Genomic DNA, 16,891 nt, shown 5'->3' on the forward strand with positions numbered 1-16,891 from the left:
TTTAAAAGTTTTCAAAGCATTGCAAACAATATTTATTTCCTTATATTTTGTATTAATCTGATAATTATTTTTCAAAATCTAATTTGTTGTTTGATTAAAAAATGTTTATAATTGAAATATTTGTTAATAATTAGCTATAAAAACAATTTATTATATTAATTATATAATAATTACTTTAACACGTCTGAAATATTAAATAGTTTGATAGTTGACTATAATATTAAATTGTAAAATCATTAGAATATTGTAGTAAATATTTGGATAAACTATTGTAAATTGTAATCATATTATTGAACAAAAAAACAATTTTATAATAATATATTAATAAATTTTAATATGTTTTATCGCTTTCATTTGGTCATACATTATGTATACCTTAAATTTATTTTGTTTAATAAACTAATTTACTGTATATATCAATATCTCAATTGTAATTTTAATATGAAAAGACAAATCACTTATCTATTTATACTTTTATTATATAATTATATTTATATATAATTTATAATAACAGATGTCTATTTTATTAATAATTTTAATTAAATATTAAGCTTTAAAAGTGTATTGATATAAAAAAAAATATCAAAACTTATAATACAATACAGTATATTAATACTACTGTACTTTGCTTGAAAATAGCATAAAAATGATTAAGTAATTTAAAATAAATTAATTACAAGTTTTATCTAAACCTTATTTATTTATAAGAATATTTTTTTGTATTGCGATTTTGTATATAAATTAGATTCACTTAAATATAATCTATTTAACAATACATTATTTTATATTTATAAAAATTTTAAGCTTAATATTATCCTTTAAAAAATGTCAAATAAATCAATTATAAGTATTTGTTTATTATTAATGTGTTTTATAATAGACTCAGACAATACCTATATTGCTGATCAAATCAATCAATTGCCTGGTCTTTCACAACCACTTAATTTCAAACAATATTCCGGTTATTTGAATGCATCGAAAGGCAGACAATATTTTTATTGGTTTCTCGAAAGTCAAACAAATCCGGAGATATCACCAGTTGTTTTATGGCTAAATGGTGGACCGGGATGCAGTTCACTTTTAGGTCTATTCACGGAAAACGGGCCCTTTAGAGTCGACAAAGAGGGTAACAATTTAACTATTGATGAAAATAGCTGGAACTCTGTTGCAAACATTTTATACTTGGAATCACCGGCGGGAGTGGGCTTTAGTTATGTGGACATTGATGTCGACCCCACTAATAACGATACCATTACGGCTATAGATAATTATTTAGCGCTTCAGAGTTTTTTTGAACGCTTTTCTCATCTCAAGAAAAATCCGTTTTATATAACAGGCGAGAGTTATGCCGGCGTTTATATACCAATGTTAGCCAAACAAATATTTGAAAATAATTCAACCATTAATCTAAAAGGTTAGCAAACTATTATTATTTTTATATAATATGTAAAATCTTATTGTTTATCCTTAATTTGGATTAAGGTGTGGCCATTGGTAATGGATTTCTTGATCCATCCTTTTTAATGACATCGCAATATGATTTTGCTTACTCTCATGGCTTGATGTCAACCGTCACCTATCAAAAAATAATTGAATCCTGTTGTCAACTCATACCAGGATCTCAATTCACTTGTAATTATGAAAAACCAAATGAAAAGTAAAATTTTTGTTTTTTCGAAATATTTGGTCATTAATTATGTTTTTTTTGTTGACTATATTTAAGATGCAAAACACAACTACAAAAGGCTGAACTTGTTTTTCCAAATAATTTATATAATATAGAGGATGACTGTCCACCCATGACTTCTTACTATATTACTATTAATAATCATTTGGAAAAATATTTTGGTCAACAATTTTCAAATAAATTTAATCAAAAGCAACCCATTAAAGCTGATCCCAAATGTGTTAAACAAAATTATAAAAAATATTTAAACAGAGTTGATGTACGAAAAGCTATTCACATATCAATAGACAAACAATGGTCTGAATGTAGTGACGCTCACTATAAGGTGTGTACGGATTGCAGTCAAAGAAATAATGTGATGGAAGTGATCAGTAAATACAAAATCAATAACTTTGTCGTCTATAATGGAAATCTTGATTTTCAATGCGATTTCATAGCTGATCAACGTTTTGTCGACAGTTTAGGCTATAATTTTACTCAACAATACCGGTTCTTGTCTTAATTATATTGAATTTTAATTATATTTATTATATTTATTTGCATTTTTATTATTAATTATACTAAACATTAATTACATTCAATAATTAACATTAAATGGTTATAGAGAATGGAAAGTAAATGGTATAACAGCCGGTTATATTAAACGCTATAATGGTTTAACATTTAATGCCGTCAGAGGGGCCGGACATATGGTTCCCAGTGATAAACCAGAAGCAGCACTACGTATTCTCAAGGATCTAATTGGCCTTGATCATATATAAAATTTATAATTATTTATGATTAATTAATTGATTAATTATTAGATAACATATCTGAAAATTTCTACTTTCATATACAGTATATAAACTTATATATAATATATTCTTATCTTTTTTTAAAATTATTTCTATACTAAAATACTATATATTAGTAAATTATAGCTTATAATAATAGTTATCGTGAAATAGGTTGTTATGTTAATAATTATTTTTGAATAATAATATAATAGATTAATATTAATGAGACATTTCGATGACTTTAAGGAATCCAAAAACACAAAACGATATGATCTGCAAATTAATAATAAGTATTTTTATAGATTATTATTATTTAATGTTTTTACTTCATATCCACGAAATGAATTGATGATAAATAATTTCCAGCAATGAAATCCAATTTTATTGCTACCAATTCTCTCAATTAAAGTGATTAACTAAAAAATGATAATTTTTTTTAAAGATTTTAATTTTATCAAAATATTTAATTATAATAAAAATATCTTATAATTAGCATAATTTCAATAAACCTTAACAGTTTTGCTGGCACTTTGACCGTGAGGTCGACTCAATATACTATTCAATACTTTGTATGACTTTTTTGCCTCCAAATAAACAGTGGCACAGGTATTGACCACAATTAAGAGCATAAATACAAAGAATAGATCAAAATATAGACAAAACAGTCGTATAATGAAAAGCATTTTTCCAAATAAAGGAAAGTATGTTAAAGTGCTTATAATTGTGGCGCAAGTCATCCACACAAAGAACAAGAACTTCGACCAATAGGTACTGTCGTAATCAGCTATTTCTGAATATATGTCACTTAGACTACGAATTATCGGTAAGAATCGGATCGGTTTTCGTCCATTTTGTCTGACGTATGCTTTGATTCGTAGATTTATTTCTTTAATCTTTGATTTCAAATAAAATGTTATCAAATAAAAGTAGATGAGTTGCCAGAAGATTGAGTTGTAGACATAGTTAACAATTATAAACCAACCGATAGAGTTGGGTATTACATAAAATACCATTTCATAGACCGTTGAAACGCTATAAAACGAGAAGTTATTGATAAAGAAAATGCTTATACTAAGAGAAATGGCCACATAATCGCCTATTTTGAACAATACTCGGGTTCGCCTCAATAATGTCATCACAATCTTCCTGTTGGTTAGACCGATAGTCTTGGGAGGTATGGAACCAGATATCATACCAAATACAGTCAAATATGTAGGCATTACGTGATTCCGGTAATTGAAATAATTTAATATACGAGATGTATAGCTGAGTAGTATTGAGAAAATGACAGTCAAAGCGAAGTGAGCCCGAGTCCCGAAAACGTAACCAAAATCACCCAATAGTTGATAAAATAGTAAATCTCTTTCTGGCAAAACTAATATCAGTATCGATCGGATTATATAATAGGACTCCAATAGAAATATATAGAATGGAGTCCGGAATCCACTTCTTTTGACATCTTTGACGACAAACAAAGACAAACCTATTTTATATAAATGACTTCCCGCTGATTCAACCCTCAAGTGTGAGGGCAATACTACTGTTGGGTCAAACATTTTGTTGTTAAAAATTTCAATTTTTGTTTTCATATTATTTACTTTTCTGCTACTTTGTCTCAAAAATAGTTTCCAAAAGTATGATATAATTTAGAGAAATAAATAAAATAATTGATTCAAATAAACTTAATGTCTTTTATGACATACTGTAAGCAAAATACAAAGACTATAATGTAATTTTATACATATTATACGGTATAAGACTATTAATGCGTTAATTATACAATATATTTAAATTGATTTTTTGAAAATAACAAACAATAATACATAATTCATGAATTAGAGATAAATAAATATATAATAAAAAATATTTTCGACTTATTATCTCTAATTCATATGAATATATATTGAATTCAATTTTATAATAATGTAAATAATCTTTAATGAAATTTATAATTATTAAGTTGAATAAATGTCAAAATTAAATCAACAAGAATCACAAATTTAAAAACAGTACGGTAATAATAATAATGCTAATTTTAAAAATTTAAATAATAAATGAACCTACACTAAATATACAGGTATATTAATATTCATAAAACTACTTTTAATAAAAAAATAATTATAATGTTTTAATAGTCAATTGTTATTCGCATTATTTATATAAATAAATTAATAATAATTATATTATTACAAAAAAATTAATAAATTAAATAAATAATATACAGTATAACTATATAAATTTAAAAAAAATCTATTTACATGTAAATGTATAATAATAATAAGTAAAAATCTATGATTAATCAAATGTAGAAAATGAGTTAATACTATCGTAAATATTAGTATAACATATTAAATGGCAATTCTATGTATTTTTTCCAAATGAAATCTCATTGCCTGTCGAGAGGTAAACCTTCGATCACAAGTGGGTTCTTCGCAAACGACTGGTCTCTCACCTGTCAAACCAATATTATATTAACAAATAATAAATTAAATCAAACCAAAAGAGCGAACCGGTGTGCTTAAGCATATGAGCCTTTAAATGATGTTTTTGTCGAAAAGACCAGTCACATGAAGGCCAAGAGCATCTGTATGTCCATTATAAACATAAAAATATTAATTACCGGTAAATACAATATATATCTTGTATTATAATCATTATTGTAAATAAAAACAATAATAAATATATCAATTACTTAAATGGTTTTTGACCGGAATGTTTGAATTTATGAGTTTTCAAAACGTGTTCGTGATTTGTCTTGAAGTCACAGCCTTTAAGTCAAGAAATATAAATTTATAAACTTTATAACAGTATATAAAATATAATAATAATTTATAAGCACATTAATCAAAATCTACCTGGCCAATCACATATCAGTGCTTTCTCAGTCGCATGAATTCGCTGATGTCGTTTTAATACAGCTATAATTTTAATGACAAATTTCATAATATTATTGTAATAATTTTATATCAAAAAAATATTTAAATAATATATATATATATATAATTACCTTTAAATAAAGCACTGTATGAACACTCATCGCATTTATATGGTTTTTCATTAGTGTGTTGTTTCATTATATGATATTTTAATTTATGTGGTTTAATAAACTTTTCCTCACATCCGGGCTATAAACACAATTAAAATCAWTATTAATAACATAATTAGTGCTAACATACCCACCCATTCACATATAAAATCTTTAAGCTCCATATGAGCGTTGTTTAAATGCTCTTTCAAATGATGCATTTGAATGAAAGTTTTATCACAACCTTTGGCAGTAATAATAGTTTATATTTAAAATTAAAATAATTAATTATTAAATTAAAAATATGTTATGTCATACATACCGGGCCAATCACACGGTAATTGTTTTTTAATTCGTGATTTCTTAATATATTTTCTCTTAATAGCATTGGTAACTCTTTTAGTAATATTTAAATCATAACTGAAATGTGTGTTAAGCTTATTGTTTGATGAAAGTGTCTCTAAATTGACTACAATATTATTATTAATATTATTATTATCATTATTAATAAAAGTATCAATCATTTGATTATTTTGTTTTACAGATAACATAGTATTGTATTTACGAAGCAATATATTGACATCTTTTCTTTGTTTTGAATATTTGTTATCACAAACACAATTGTCTATAATTTGTAGACATTTTTGAACAATCAATTTAAGAGTATCGATCTCATCGACCAATTGGCTGTTATGACTTTTGGGATCAGTTTTTGATGAAATATTAAAATTTTTGTAATTAATATCACTTTCATCATTAAGATCTTGATTAACCATTTGTTGTTCTTTGAAAATTTGTCTGCATTTGTGAACAATGAGTCCTTTAGTACCGATACGACTGGTATGTTTGACCGCCATATGACATATCTTGCATTTGACAAAATCGATTTTCTTGTCGTCAAAGAATATACGATCAAATCGTTCCCAAACTTTACTTTTGCCATTTTCTGCCACAAAACTAAGTCTCTGATCGTTATTCATAATCATATTCACGAGTTTTTTCCTCTCTTTTGTTGATTTTGATGTTTTTGACGAATGTCTCCATTCTTTAACAATAAAGTCTTCATATTCTGTATCATTTGCGTTACTTTCAGTTTCGTTATAATCACAAACAAGTAATTCATTTGAGACCAACTTAGATGAGTTATTGTCGGGAAAGCATTTGTGTCTCAATAGACCTCCCGTACCGTCAGTGGAGGTATGCTTTTGGATGTTATCACAAGTCATACATTTGACAAACTCTGTCCTAATATTCTTGTAGTAAATCCTTTGGAAATAATTCCACGCTTTACTCGTTCCGTGTACTCTCTTGAATGACACTTCGCGGTCACTATTTGTCACCACTTGTATTATAAACTTCTTGTCGTTGACATCTTCAGCAGTCATCTCACCCAATGAGTCGATTACAGAATTGTGCGGTTCATACAAATCGACGAGATTTTGGACATTAGATATGTTAGCAATCAGTGCATCCGTTTGGTCCAACATATCAGTTGTCAAGTGCTGATTAATTTGCGGACATTTATGTCGAAGAAGTCCTGCAGTGCCCAACTGTGGTGTGTATTTGACAATAGTATCACAGGCAACACATTTGGCAAAATTGGTTGCCTTTTGGTCATACAGGACACGAACGAAGCGCTTCCACGCCGAAGACTTGGCCGACCTTTTGCTTGCATAAGACACTCGAGGACTCCCTTTTAGCACTTCTTGACGCACAAAGTCTTTAGCATTCATACAGATGTCATACGATAAGCCATCAAATGATATTGAATGCAATGACTGATCCATCGGTGATATGATATTTGAACTCAATTTCAACGACACTTAATATTCAATGTAAACAATAAGTAATGTTTTGGTCGCCACTCATGACATCTAATGATATCCTTTTGTAAACTTTTTGTTAATTTTAATTATTAAATAACTTTAACTTATTTACTAATATGTTATCAATTAAAAGTTTAACAAATCTATTAATAATTTAATTAAAAAAATACAATTAAAACATAAATTCCCAATTGATTTAAATATTGTAAAACATTATCGGTTTTAAATATTACTTAATTTATAACATTTAAAACCCTATAAACACATGAATTCCAAAAAAGTAGTCTAAAAGCTCTCTCTCTCTCTCTCTCTCTCTCTCTCTCTCTCTCTCTCTCTCTCTCTCTCTCTCTCTCTCTCTCTCTCTCTTATTTCTTTCATAAATAGACACTAATTAAATACAATTAACAATTGGATGTGTCAAACATGACTTACTAAACTAAATAGATATTCATGATTATAATATTTCACGAGATTAACAAACAATTAGCAAATTATAGTTTGAATTTTAATGCAATTTCAATCAAACAAAACTTTTTAACAGATTTATACTAATTACAGACTTTTTATTAATTAAGTAATTAACAAAAATGTTTAAAAAATATATAATTGTATTATTATTGACTATAGAGAAGACCTGTAGTGACGACCCATTTGAGAATTTCACGTCACAAATGAAAGATTGTTTTAATAATCATTTGACTCCCGACTCATGTATGGATCAAATAGCCAAAGAGTGGAATTGTATCTCAGATTTTAGTCAAAAATCAAAGACTGGACTTAATTGTGGTGAAGGCGAGGGACGTAACTGTTGTCCGATTTGGTCACTGTTAAAGTGTCGGCGTCAACGTATTGACACTAAATGTAAACAATCTGTATTGGATCAGTTTGACCACAGAATTTTTAATCCACAAATTGCTGACATTGAACACAATCAGTGCCATAAATATAGCTTTAAGTCAGATCTTTGTCTAAAAATGTTGGCAAAAGACGATAATCTTGCGGTCGATCCTTCGGGCACTCCTAAGAACACTATTGATGAACAATATTCTGATCAAAGAGTGACACTAATAAATAATTTGATCACTAATACTAATTATGGTTATAAATCTTTTAAAGACACACCAAATGGATCAGCAGTTACTCTCTCACAAAAAATACCAATAATTATAGCAATCATATATTATTTAATATATTCTAACTATTATTTTAAGTTTTAATGATTAAAATTTAATGTTTTCATTGTTAACACAAAAAACAATAACTATTATTAACATTGAATTATATTAACTATTTTGTAATTTGCTTAATAAGTTAAGAAATAAATTTAAAAAATTTAATCTTTGAGTAATGTATTAAATATTTTATTATTTTATTTTCATAAAACTTTATTATGACTGATATTATTATAATTAATTTATTCACGAGAACTTACTAAATGTACAATTATTTTAAACATAAGTGAAATGAATTTCAAATTAATAATTGATATAAAATTACTATAGTTTTATGTTATTATTGTCAATGAGTTTTTGGATAATATATTTTGCTGGTCTTCAAGTGATAATTATATGTCTTTTGTTGACAATTATAGTGCCATTAATCTTGTGGACAGTTGTGGACGCATTGAAGATATTGAGAGCACAAGAAATGGTTTTTATGAGCACTTTAACTGACTTTGAAATAATTGATGACAACCAAAGAAGTCGACTACAGTTAATGCAAACTAATTATGTTTCACCAAAAATATGGTCACTTAATGAGGAAATACAAGAGATAACACAGAAGAGATTAAAAAGACAAAAAACAATCAATAAATTAAAAAATCAATTACTAGTCATTAAAGATAAAATTGATAATTTAATTAGTGATTTAAATAATAAGATTCAACGCAAAAATATTAGTAATGAATTAAAAGAAAAACACAAATTGTTTATACGATTTAAACAAAATGTTGATAACTTGTATCAAATGATTAATAAGTTATCTAAAGAATTATAATTTTTTATTTCAATTTTGTATTAATATTTATATTAAATAAATCGCATAAACATCATATACATTAAAAAATTAATCATTACATTATACTGTACTAAAATTATTTTTTAAATTATAATAATTCACTTAAAATATAATGTAATACGTCAATTAATTAAAAGTAGTGTATATTTAAAATTATATTATAAAACTTTAATTTATTATAGAAATGGCTAAATCATTTAACAAAATTAATATTTTTATTTTAATAATTATTTTATTTGTTTCATTAGTTTTATTATTATTATATTGTATTACATTCAAAAATAATGATTTACAGAATTATACAAAAACATTATCTCAAAATAAGGTAAATTTATTGACAATTATAACATTAAGTAAATTATGAATGTTTTTAAATATTATTAATTAAAAAAATACATGATTTGAATTATTAATATAATGATTATGATATAATAATGAAGTTATTGACATATCATATTATAATTTTAAAATTTAGCTAAATAAAATTATATGCATATTGTGATCGTATATGTTTCATAATCTTTTAATTTTAAAATAATTTATTAATATATCAAAATAAAATGTTATAGATTATAGTTTTAATACTTATGTTTGATGAGTACACCTGTGTATCCGTACAAAAAAATATAGACTTTATATCATATGTCAACAAATTAACATTAAAACCATATTTCTACTATAGGTGTATAAAAATGTTCATAACATTTAATATTGTGTTGAAATTATTAATTATCAAATGTTTATATAATTTACATAAGTGTGAGAAAACATGTGTAGTTATACTTCATGGCAGAGGTGAGAGTATAACAGATGGATTGGCCCATAAATTTGCCGAAAACTTGAGGACAGTATTACAAACCAAACAACTAAACAACTCTTATGAAGTAATAGAGGTTGGACTCAGTGATGATACTAAACAAGACTACAAGTGGTCATCATTTAAACCATTGGATTTTCAAATGGATATGTTATGTGCATACATACAAAATAATACATTAAAACAATTGGAAAATAGTTGTAGTCGTATACAATTGATAGGGTGTTCACAGGGGGCTCTACTTTTAAGATCATTGTTATGGAACAGTTGTCTCGATTCAGTTGTCCATAAATTAGATAAACTAATTACATTTGGCGGACCAAACAATGGCATATATGGACTACCAAGTTGTAAGCAACTGAATTTGGATAGTCGTCTAATAATGATTGGATGCAATTTACTGCATCAGTCCATTGAATTAACGGGTCCCTCAGTGTTAGACATTTTCATCTACGGTCTATGGGATGTGTTGTCATTTTCTTCTTACTGGAACTCTCCGGAAAACTCCTTTGAAAAGCTAACATTTCTGTCAAATATTAATAATGAACACTCAAATCAACGCAAACATAAGTATTTGTACGAAAAACTTAAAGGATTGGTATTAATATCGTTTGAAAAAGAAGATATTGTTTTGCCATCCATTAGCACATCATTTGGTTATTGGAATTCTTTTGGTGATAAACTGATCCCTTTTAATGAAACAAAACTATATATTAATGATTGGATTGGTTTGAGAGCATTGCATGAAAATAGTAGACTTCAATTCATAACTATTGCCAATTCATCTCACATGATAATACCATTTGATTTTGTAATTAATCACTTTTTGTCTTATATTAATTAATTATTAAGCAATTATTTATAAAAAATGAGTGAATCATTAATTTTTTAATGTGTTGTTAAATATTTAAATAAAACAATGAATTAATTTTATGTTTATTTATAAAAACTATTATTTATAATTTAGTTTAAGTATTAATAATAAGTTTCGTTTTCCAGCCAACCATTAGGATATCGTCTGATTAATAATCGTCTGAACTCATCGTATATTATCATTATTATAGCAAAAGGTGTCGAACAGAACCACCAGTAAAGTCTGAATATAATTACAACAATTTATAAAATCATAATAAATGCTAATTTAATTTAAAAGTAATCATTAATTACTTGAGTGCAAACATATTAATGCCTTTGTCGAGACCGGGACAGTAGGTTAGAAATATAGCTAAACCCAACTCAAAGAATAGTGCAAATGTAAGGACATCGTTACTGTTAGTTATGACAATACTTATTATAAGATTATAGTTAATTTAGTTAATCAAATATTTTACTTCATTTTTTGTATGACTATTGATAATCTTCTTGTTTTGCAACATATAATTGTCGACCATTTAGTAATAACAACGGCAACAAAGTATGCCGTATGACACGTATATTCAAGTGTTTTACGTGAATGATAGGTCTAGAAATTTATTATTATTATTAGCAATCAGATTATCAGTTTTATATCAATATTAACATTATTACCCATTCCTGTCCATATGAATCCATGACATCATTAATAGCTTTAGAGTCCCATACTTTTCTCATCCCAAATAAAAATTGTGGTTTAAAACCATTTTCAGACATAATTACAAAATAAGCGAAAAATGCGGCCAACAGTTGAAAAACACCCAAATGTGTGTACGAGAGGACTAATAAACTTTTAAAAAAATCAAAGTATAAATAATTAAATTTTTGTTATTTCTTACTTTTTATTAATTAATTTATTAACTGTTGGATCTCTTGGTTTATATTTCATAATATCATATTCTGGTAATTCGTATGCCAATGAAATAGCAGGAATCATATCAGTAATTAAATCAATACATAATATAGTAATTGCTCCTAAAGGTAGCGGAATATCAATAATAATATATAATAAAAATGGAAATATAATCGGAGTTTTCGATGACAGTGTATAACAAATAGATTTCTTTAAGTTATCAAATATGACTCTTCCCTCTTCAATACCCGAAACAATTGACGCAAAGTTGTCGTCCAATAATATAATATCTGCACTTTGTTTACTGATATCACTTCCATTTAGTCCCATCGCTATACTAATGTCTACATTATCTTCAGTTGAAGAGTCGTGATAATTATTTTCGGTAACCGTTACAACTGATTGTTTGCTACGACAACATCTAACTATTCTTGATCTATGGTTAGGATTGATTTGAGCAAACACTACATCTTTGTCATTGTTTAGTATTTCATGTAAACGTTGATCACATAAACCATTCATTTCTTGTCCCGTTATAATAGACACTTGACTTTAATGATAATAATAATCTCTTTAAATTATATTATATAAAAAACGAGTATATAATAAATATCTATTATACCAATCACTTTCAATAATGTCATTATTATCAGAATTGTCATCAGATATTATACCGACAGCTTTTGCAATGGCCTTTGCAGTAATTGGATGATCACCTGTAGTCATAACTATTTTAATACCGGCTCTTTTGCATTTATCTATAGCACTTGGAACTGATGCTCGGGGAGGGTTTAACAGTGACATTAATCCTATAAATCTTAAATTATCTGTTGGATAGTTTTGAAGTTCACAATCAAATGTATAATCAATCGGATATTCATCGTATGACAAAAATCTATCACAAAATGCTTTTTAAACAATTCAATTATTTTGTTAATATTTAGAATATACTGTATATACTATATATAAAACTTATATTTAAGAGAACATAACATACGAACCAATAACTCTTTCACCATAACATCCGAACTCATTAATTATATTTTTAAAATAAATTTTATATTTTTCATCTAATGGTTGGACAGAACCTTTGGTTAAAATAGTAGAGCATTTGTCAAATATGACTTCTGGAGATCCTTTCATACATAACCAAAATCCATCGTTAAATTTATTGATTGACAGCGAATATCTGACAAACGGATTAAATGGCATCTCAAAGACTTTTTGATGATTTTGACGATAACCCTCAACACAACCAATAATTACTTCCATATACTTAAGTATCGCAATGTCTGTTGAGTTACCAATTGCTTCTCTATTAATCATTTTTACTGTAATATATTTATGATAATTATAGTTAATAATTCATACCTCTTGAGTGGTGATATTTTGGTCTGAGCTGCACTGAACTCAGCTTTATTTGATAGACAGGCAGCTCTTATTAGTGCTTTCCACGCCATTGAATTCAAGTCTTCATTTTTAGCTTAAATAATAAAATTTAAATTAAATATCATATTTTTATTTTATAAATAATAATAAAAATTAACATAATCTCAATTACTGTTTAAATGTCTGTAAAAGTTTTCCGAATCAATGATTGAATTATTAGCCCAAATATGTGAGACAACCATCCGATTCTGTGTCAAAGTTCCTGTTTTGTTAGTTATTATAATTGAAGTCAAGCCTAATGTCTCAATTGTTTCATAATTTTTAACCAAACAATTCTTTGCTGTCATTCTCTTTGCAGCCAAACTTAATACAACAGTTAGTGTCGGGAATAAACCTTCGGGTATTTGTGCCACAAATAGGGCAATCAAAAAGATAATAGCATTGAGCCACGTGTAACCAATTATAGATGATATTACTAGTAATTAAAAATACAAATTCATATTAAATTAGTTAATAAACGTTTTTATATAATAATATTAGTAGTGTTGGTAATATTTCGAAATTCAATTTTCGATTGCCGCAATTGCGGAAAATTGCGTGAAATTGCTTGAAATTGCGCGCATGAGGGAATGTATAAAAATTAACTTTGAAAACGTTAAAAATTTTGTTTACAATAGATTAAGAGAATTTACTAATTTATTATTATTTTTACATGGTTTTTAGATGGCAACATTTTATGATAAAATAATTAAATTTTATATAATTAATTTATGTTTTTATTCATATTGCTTTGCCATTTAAATTTTGTTAATTTTTTAAAAATTATAAATTTTTCTATGTTACAATTGCGATTTTTGCAATCGAGCTTTTTGCAATTACGACAATTTCACTCAATTTCCGAGCAATGCAATTGCGCATTTTGCAATCGGTACATCACTAAATATTAGTAATATTAACTTGATAAAATAACTGCAACTATTATAGAGATTGTTGTAATAATGCGAATAAATAGAGTGATGTCTTGTTTTAGTAAACTTGTTGTTGACTTTGTTGTCGAACTTTTTTCTTTATAGAAGTTAACCAATAATTCAGACATTAATGTCTTATCACCGGTTCTGATGACAATACCGATTGCCGAACCTAAAGGTATATAAAAGTAATAAATTATATGTTTATTAGTTAATACTGTATTAGACATTAATTAATTGTATATCACCTTCAATGCAATTTGTTGAGAAAAATACTAAATTTTTAGTTTCAAATGGATTAGAATGAGTACATTCATTGTTACGGATGAATGGCTTACTATTTCCATAAAGTAATACATTAAGACATTTTAATCCATGAGATTTAATTATTCTGATATCAGCCGGCACTCTATCACCAGCACTAATCTCAATGACATCGCCTACAACTAACTCAATGGCCGGACATCTTAGCTTAGATCCGGCTCTAATAACTGTAACATATCTGGGAATGAGATCACGAAATGTGAGAAATGTATTGGCACTCTTGGCCTCTTGATAATAACTAAAACATCCAGATATTAATACAGACCCCAACAATGAACAACCTAAATATAACTGTAAATCATATAATTTTAAGTATAAAAATATGGTATCTATTATAAAGTTAAAAATATCAATTATTTAAAAATACATCGTCGGGCAAAACTTCCTCCAAAGTTATCGTTTCAGTTATATAAGTCATGAAACAAAGCAAAGAACCGATCCATAAAAAACAGTTAAACCAATCAAACAGATTCTTCAACAATCTGATCCACTCTCCGGTTCCTATACTAGTAGTTACTATATTGTATCCATTAGTCGACAATAACTTTTTGACGGCAACCGGACTCAAACCCTTGAAATTGTGCCAAAAAATATTACAATTATTTGCTAATTTACAGTAATATAAAAATTAATTGATTATACCAATTGCGGGTGAGTATGAAGTCTAAGACATAACTCTTGTAATGGTATGATATGGTCATCGATATCAATGTGATTACTAACTTTGTCCACTTCTTTCTTGCGTTTTTCATCCATTTGTCGACTTTTAAGTAGTCTTCTCTCTCGTTTCCAAACCAATATGAATGAGTCGATCTCTTCAATCATTACTTCATGTAAAATATAATTCAATTTACATTAAATTTCAATTATATAATATACAATTAATTTTATTATAATATTATTTACTACTTCCGCTGCTAGTTTCATAAATACTGTAATTGCAATGAAATTATGATTAAATAAAACATTTAAAAGACAAAACAATTTTTATCAGCAAATGTTTACAGTAAAAACATAATAATATATATTGTATAAACAATTTTATCATTAATACAATGATTTAACAAAAAATACTAATCAATTCATAATCCTTTAAAATTTGGTTCATCTTATATTATAATAGCTAATTCATTCAATTAATAGAAGTTGCTGTAAATATTCATAAGCTTTAACACAATATTATATTTCATAGTTTTATATAACTTATTAAAATTCATATTAATATAACAGTTAATTTGCTGAGCATTTCCAAACTAACTCTTAAACGGATTTTTAATTTTGTTTAGAAATCAAATAATTATATCAGACATAAATTGTGTGTTATATTTTATACATTAGTAATTAGTATTGATATATCAATATATAACAACATTATATGACTTTTAAATAACTATAAAATCATAAGTCGAAAACTATTTTTGTAAAGTCAATAACGTTTACAATTAATTGACTTTCAAATGACCAGAAATGGGACATAAATGGTCATTAAATATATCGAAAGATTCGGCAAAACATTAAACATTAAATTAATCTCTAATTGGTGTACAAACTAACCTTTGGTCATGAGATACACCCTAATAGTCCAGCACTTCTATATTGTATTTATAAATTATTATATTAAATGTTATATTCAATAGACATAATTAGATATACTTTTAAAAAAAAGTAGTTCTGATAATGCTTCTTAATATAAGCATATTTATAATTACTTACAATCATTGTTGATTATATTACTTAAAATTAATTGGTCCAAAAACTTGCTAATCTTTTTAACTATTCATAAATTCATTAAAACTAAATTTCTATTTGATATATAATGAATCACCTAGATGATTTGTTGATTTTAGATAAACATACATATGTAAACATTTTATAAATTAAGTATCATAGTTGTGAAAAAATAATTTATTTTATTAAACTTTATATTTAATCTAAATACAATCATTTATTAAACCCATTTTTAATTACTATAGAATTTGAAATATTAATAACATATTTCTCTATTAAATTTTATAATTATTATGTACACAAAATTTTACATTTTATTAAATCTTATATTGTATAGTTATTAGAAAATTTAGTATTAATATGTGACTCAATGAATTTATATACAATTATTTGATTAATTCAATAGTTTTACCAAAATGTTAGAGTTTTTTACGTTTACAGTCAAATTTACCAGACATTTAGGTAATTAATTAATAAATCTTAATCACATATTTAATAATTTTTAATCTAGTATTGTTTGATATTAAAAACTTAAGTTTTATCAATATTGTATATCAATGTACTTAT

General features: G+C 26.0%; 4 protein-coding genes across 4 annotated transcripts; 2 read left to right on the top strand and 2 right to left on the bottom strand.

Moving 5' to 3' along the window:
* The first annotated feature begins 864 nt into the window (after nucleotides 1–864).
* Nucleotides 865–2,448, top strand: LOC128963550 (lysosomal protective protein-like). The gene is made up of 4 exons (XM_054310065.1): nucleotides 865–1,414; nucleotides 1,483–1,657; nucleotides 1,940–2,176; nucleotides 2,292–2,448. The coding sequence occupies exons 1-4, from the start codon at nucleotides 865–867 to the stop codon at nucleotides 2,446–2,448; spliced, it is 1,119 nt and encodes a 372-aa protein (XP_054166040.1).
* Nucleotides 2,449–4,811: 2,363 nt separating this feature from the next.
* Nucleotides 4,812–7,275, bottom strand: LOC128963551 (zinc finger protein 195-like). The gene is made up of 8 exons (XM_054310066.1): nucleotides 6,054–7,275; nucleotides 5,811–5,957; nucleotides 5,644–5,732; nucleotides 5,471–5,588; nucleotides 5,319–5,381; nucleotides 5,156–5,231; nucleotides 4,974–5,047; nucleotides 4,812–4,915 (listed from the first exon to the last, which is right to left on the bottom strand). The coding sequence occupies exons 1-8, from the start codon at nucleotides 7,273–7,275 to the stop codon at nucleotides 4,812–4,814; spliced, it is 1,893 nt and encodes a 630-aa protein (XP_054166041.1).
* Nucleotides 7,276–9,618: 2,343 nt separating this feature from the next.
* Nucleotides 9,619–11,122, top strand: LOC128963552 (palmitoyl-protein thioesterase 1-like). The gene is made up of 3 exons (XM_054310067.1): nucleotides 9,619–9,658; nucleotides 10,092–10,878; nucleotides 11,118–11,122. Exons 2-3 carry the CDS (start codon nucleotides 10,293–10,295, stop codon nucleotides 11,120–11,122), a joined length of 591 nt encoding a protein of 196 aa, XP_054166042.1. The 5' UTR covers nucleotides 9,619–9,658; nucleotides 10,092–10,292.
* Nucleotides 11,123–11,125: 3 nt separating this feature from the next.
* LOC128963554 (sodium/potassium-transporting ATPase subunit alpha-3-like) lies at nucleotides 11,126–16,363 on the bottom strand. Its single transcript, XM_054310068.1, has 15 exons — nucleotides 16,310–16,363; nucleotides 16,151–16,187; nucleotides 15,239–15,423; nucleotides 14,964–15,167; nucleotides 14,521–14,887; nucleotides 14,262–14,444; nucleotides 13,477–13,779; nucleotides 13,287–13,398; nucleotides 12,917–13,230; nucleotides 12,538–12,823; nucleotides 11,902–12,465; nucleotides 11,678–11,852; nucleotides 11,482–11,612; nucleotides 11,318–11,419; nucleotides 11,126–11,246 (listed from the first exon to the last, which is right to left on the bottom strand). Exons 1-15 carry the CDS (start codon nucleotides 16,313–16,315, stop codon nucleotides 11,126–11,128), a joined length of 3,090 nt encoding a protein of 1,029 aa, XP_054166043.1. The 5' UTR covers nucleotides 16,316–16,363.
* Between the last annotated feature and the right edge of the window lie 528 nt (nucleotides 16,364–16,891).

The sequence above is a fragment of the Oppia nitens genome, unplaced genomic scaffold, assembly GCF_028296485.1.
Source record: "Oppia nitens isolate AA-2021 unplaced genomic scaffold, nextdenovo-longstitch-racon4-pilon3 scaffold7_pilon_pilon_pilon, whole genome shotgun sequence".
In the NCBI taxonomy this organism is placed as follows: Eukaryota; Metazoa; Arthropoda; class Arachnida; order Sarcoptiformes; family Oppiidae; genus Oppia; species Oppia nitens.

Coding starts and splice junctions, on each gene's coding strand:
- LOC128963552 (XM_054310067.1), top strand. CDS start 10,293: ATGGATATGTTATGTGCATACATACAAAATAATACATTAAAACAATTG.
- LOC128963554 (XM_054310068.1), bottom strand. Junction 13,399..13,476: donor CTTTTACAGACATTTAAACA/GTAATTGAGATT, acceptor TTATTATTTAAG/CTAAAAATGAAGACTTGAAT. Junction 12,824..12,916: donor TTATGGTGAAAGAGTTATTG/GTTCGTATGTTA, acceptor TTGTTTAAAAAG/CATTTTGTGATAGATTTTTG.
- LOC128963551 (XM_054310066.1), bottom strand. CDS start 7,275: ATGGATCAGTCATTGCATTCAATATCATTTGATGGCTTATCGTATGAC. Junction 5,382..5,470: donor ATACAGTGCTTTATTTAAAG/GTAATTATATAT, acceptor TTAAAATTATAG/CTGTATTAAAACGACATCAG. Junction 5,232..5,318: donor ACTGATATGTGATTGGCCAG/GTAGATTTTGAT, acceptor CTTGACTTAAAG/GCTGTGACTTCAAGACAAAT.
- LOC128963550 (XM_054310065.1), top strand. CDS start 865: ATGTGTTTTATAATAGACTCAGACAATACCTATATTGCTGATCAAATC. Junction 1,415..1,482: donor TTCAACCATTAATCTAAAAG/GTTAGCAAACTA, acceptor ATTTGGATTAAG/GTGTGGCCATTGGTAATGGA. Junction 2,177..2,291: donor AATTTTACTCAACAATACCG/GTTCTTGTCTTA, acceptor AAATGGTTATAG/AGAATGGAAAGTAAATGGTA.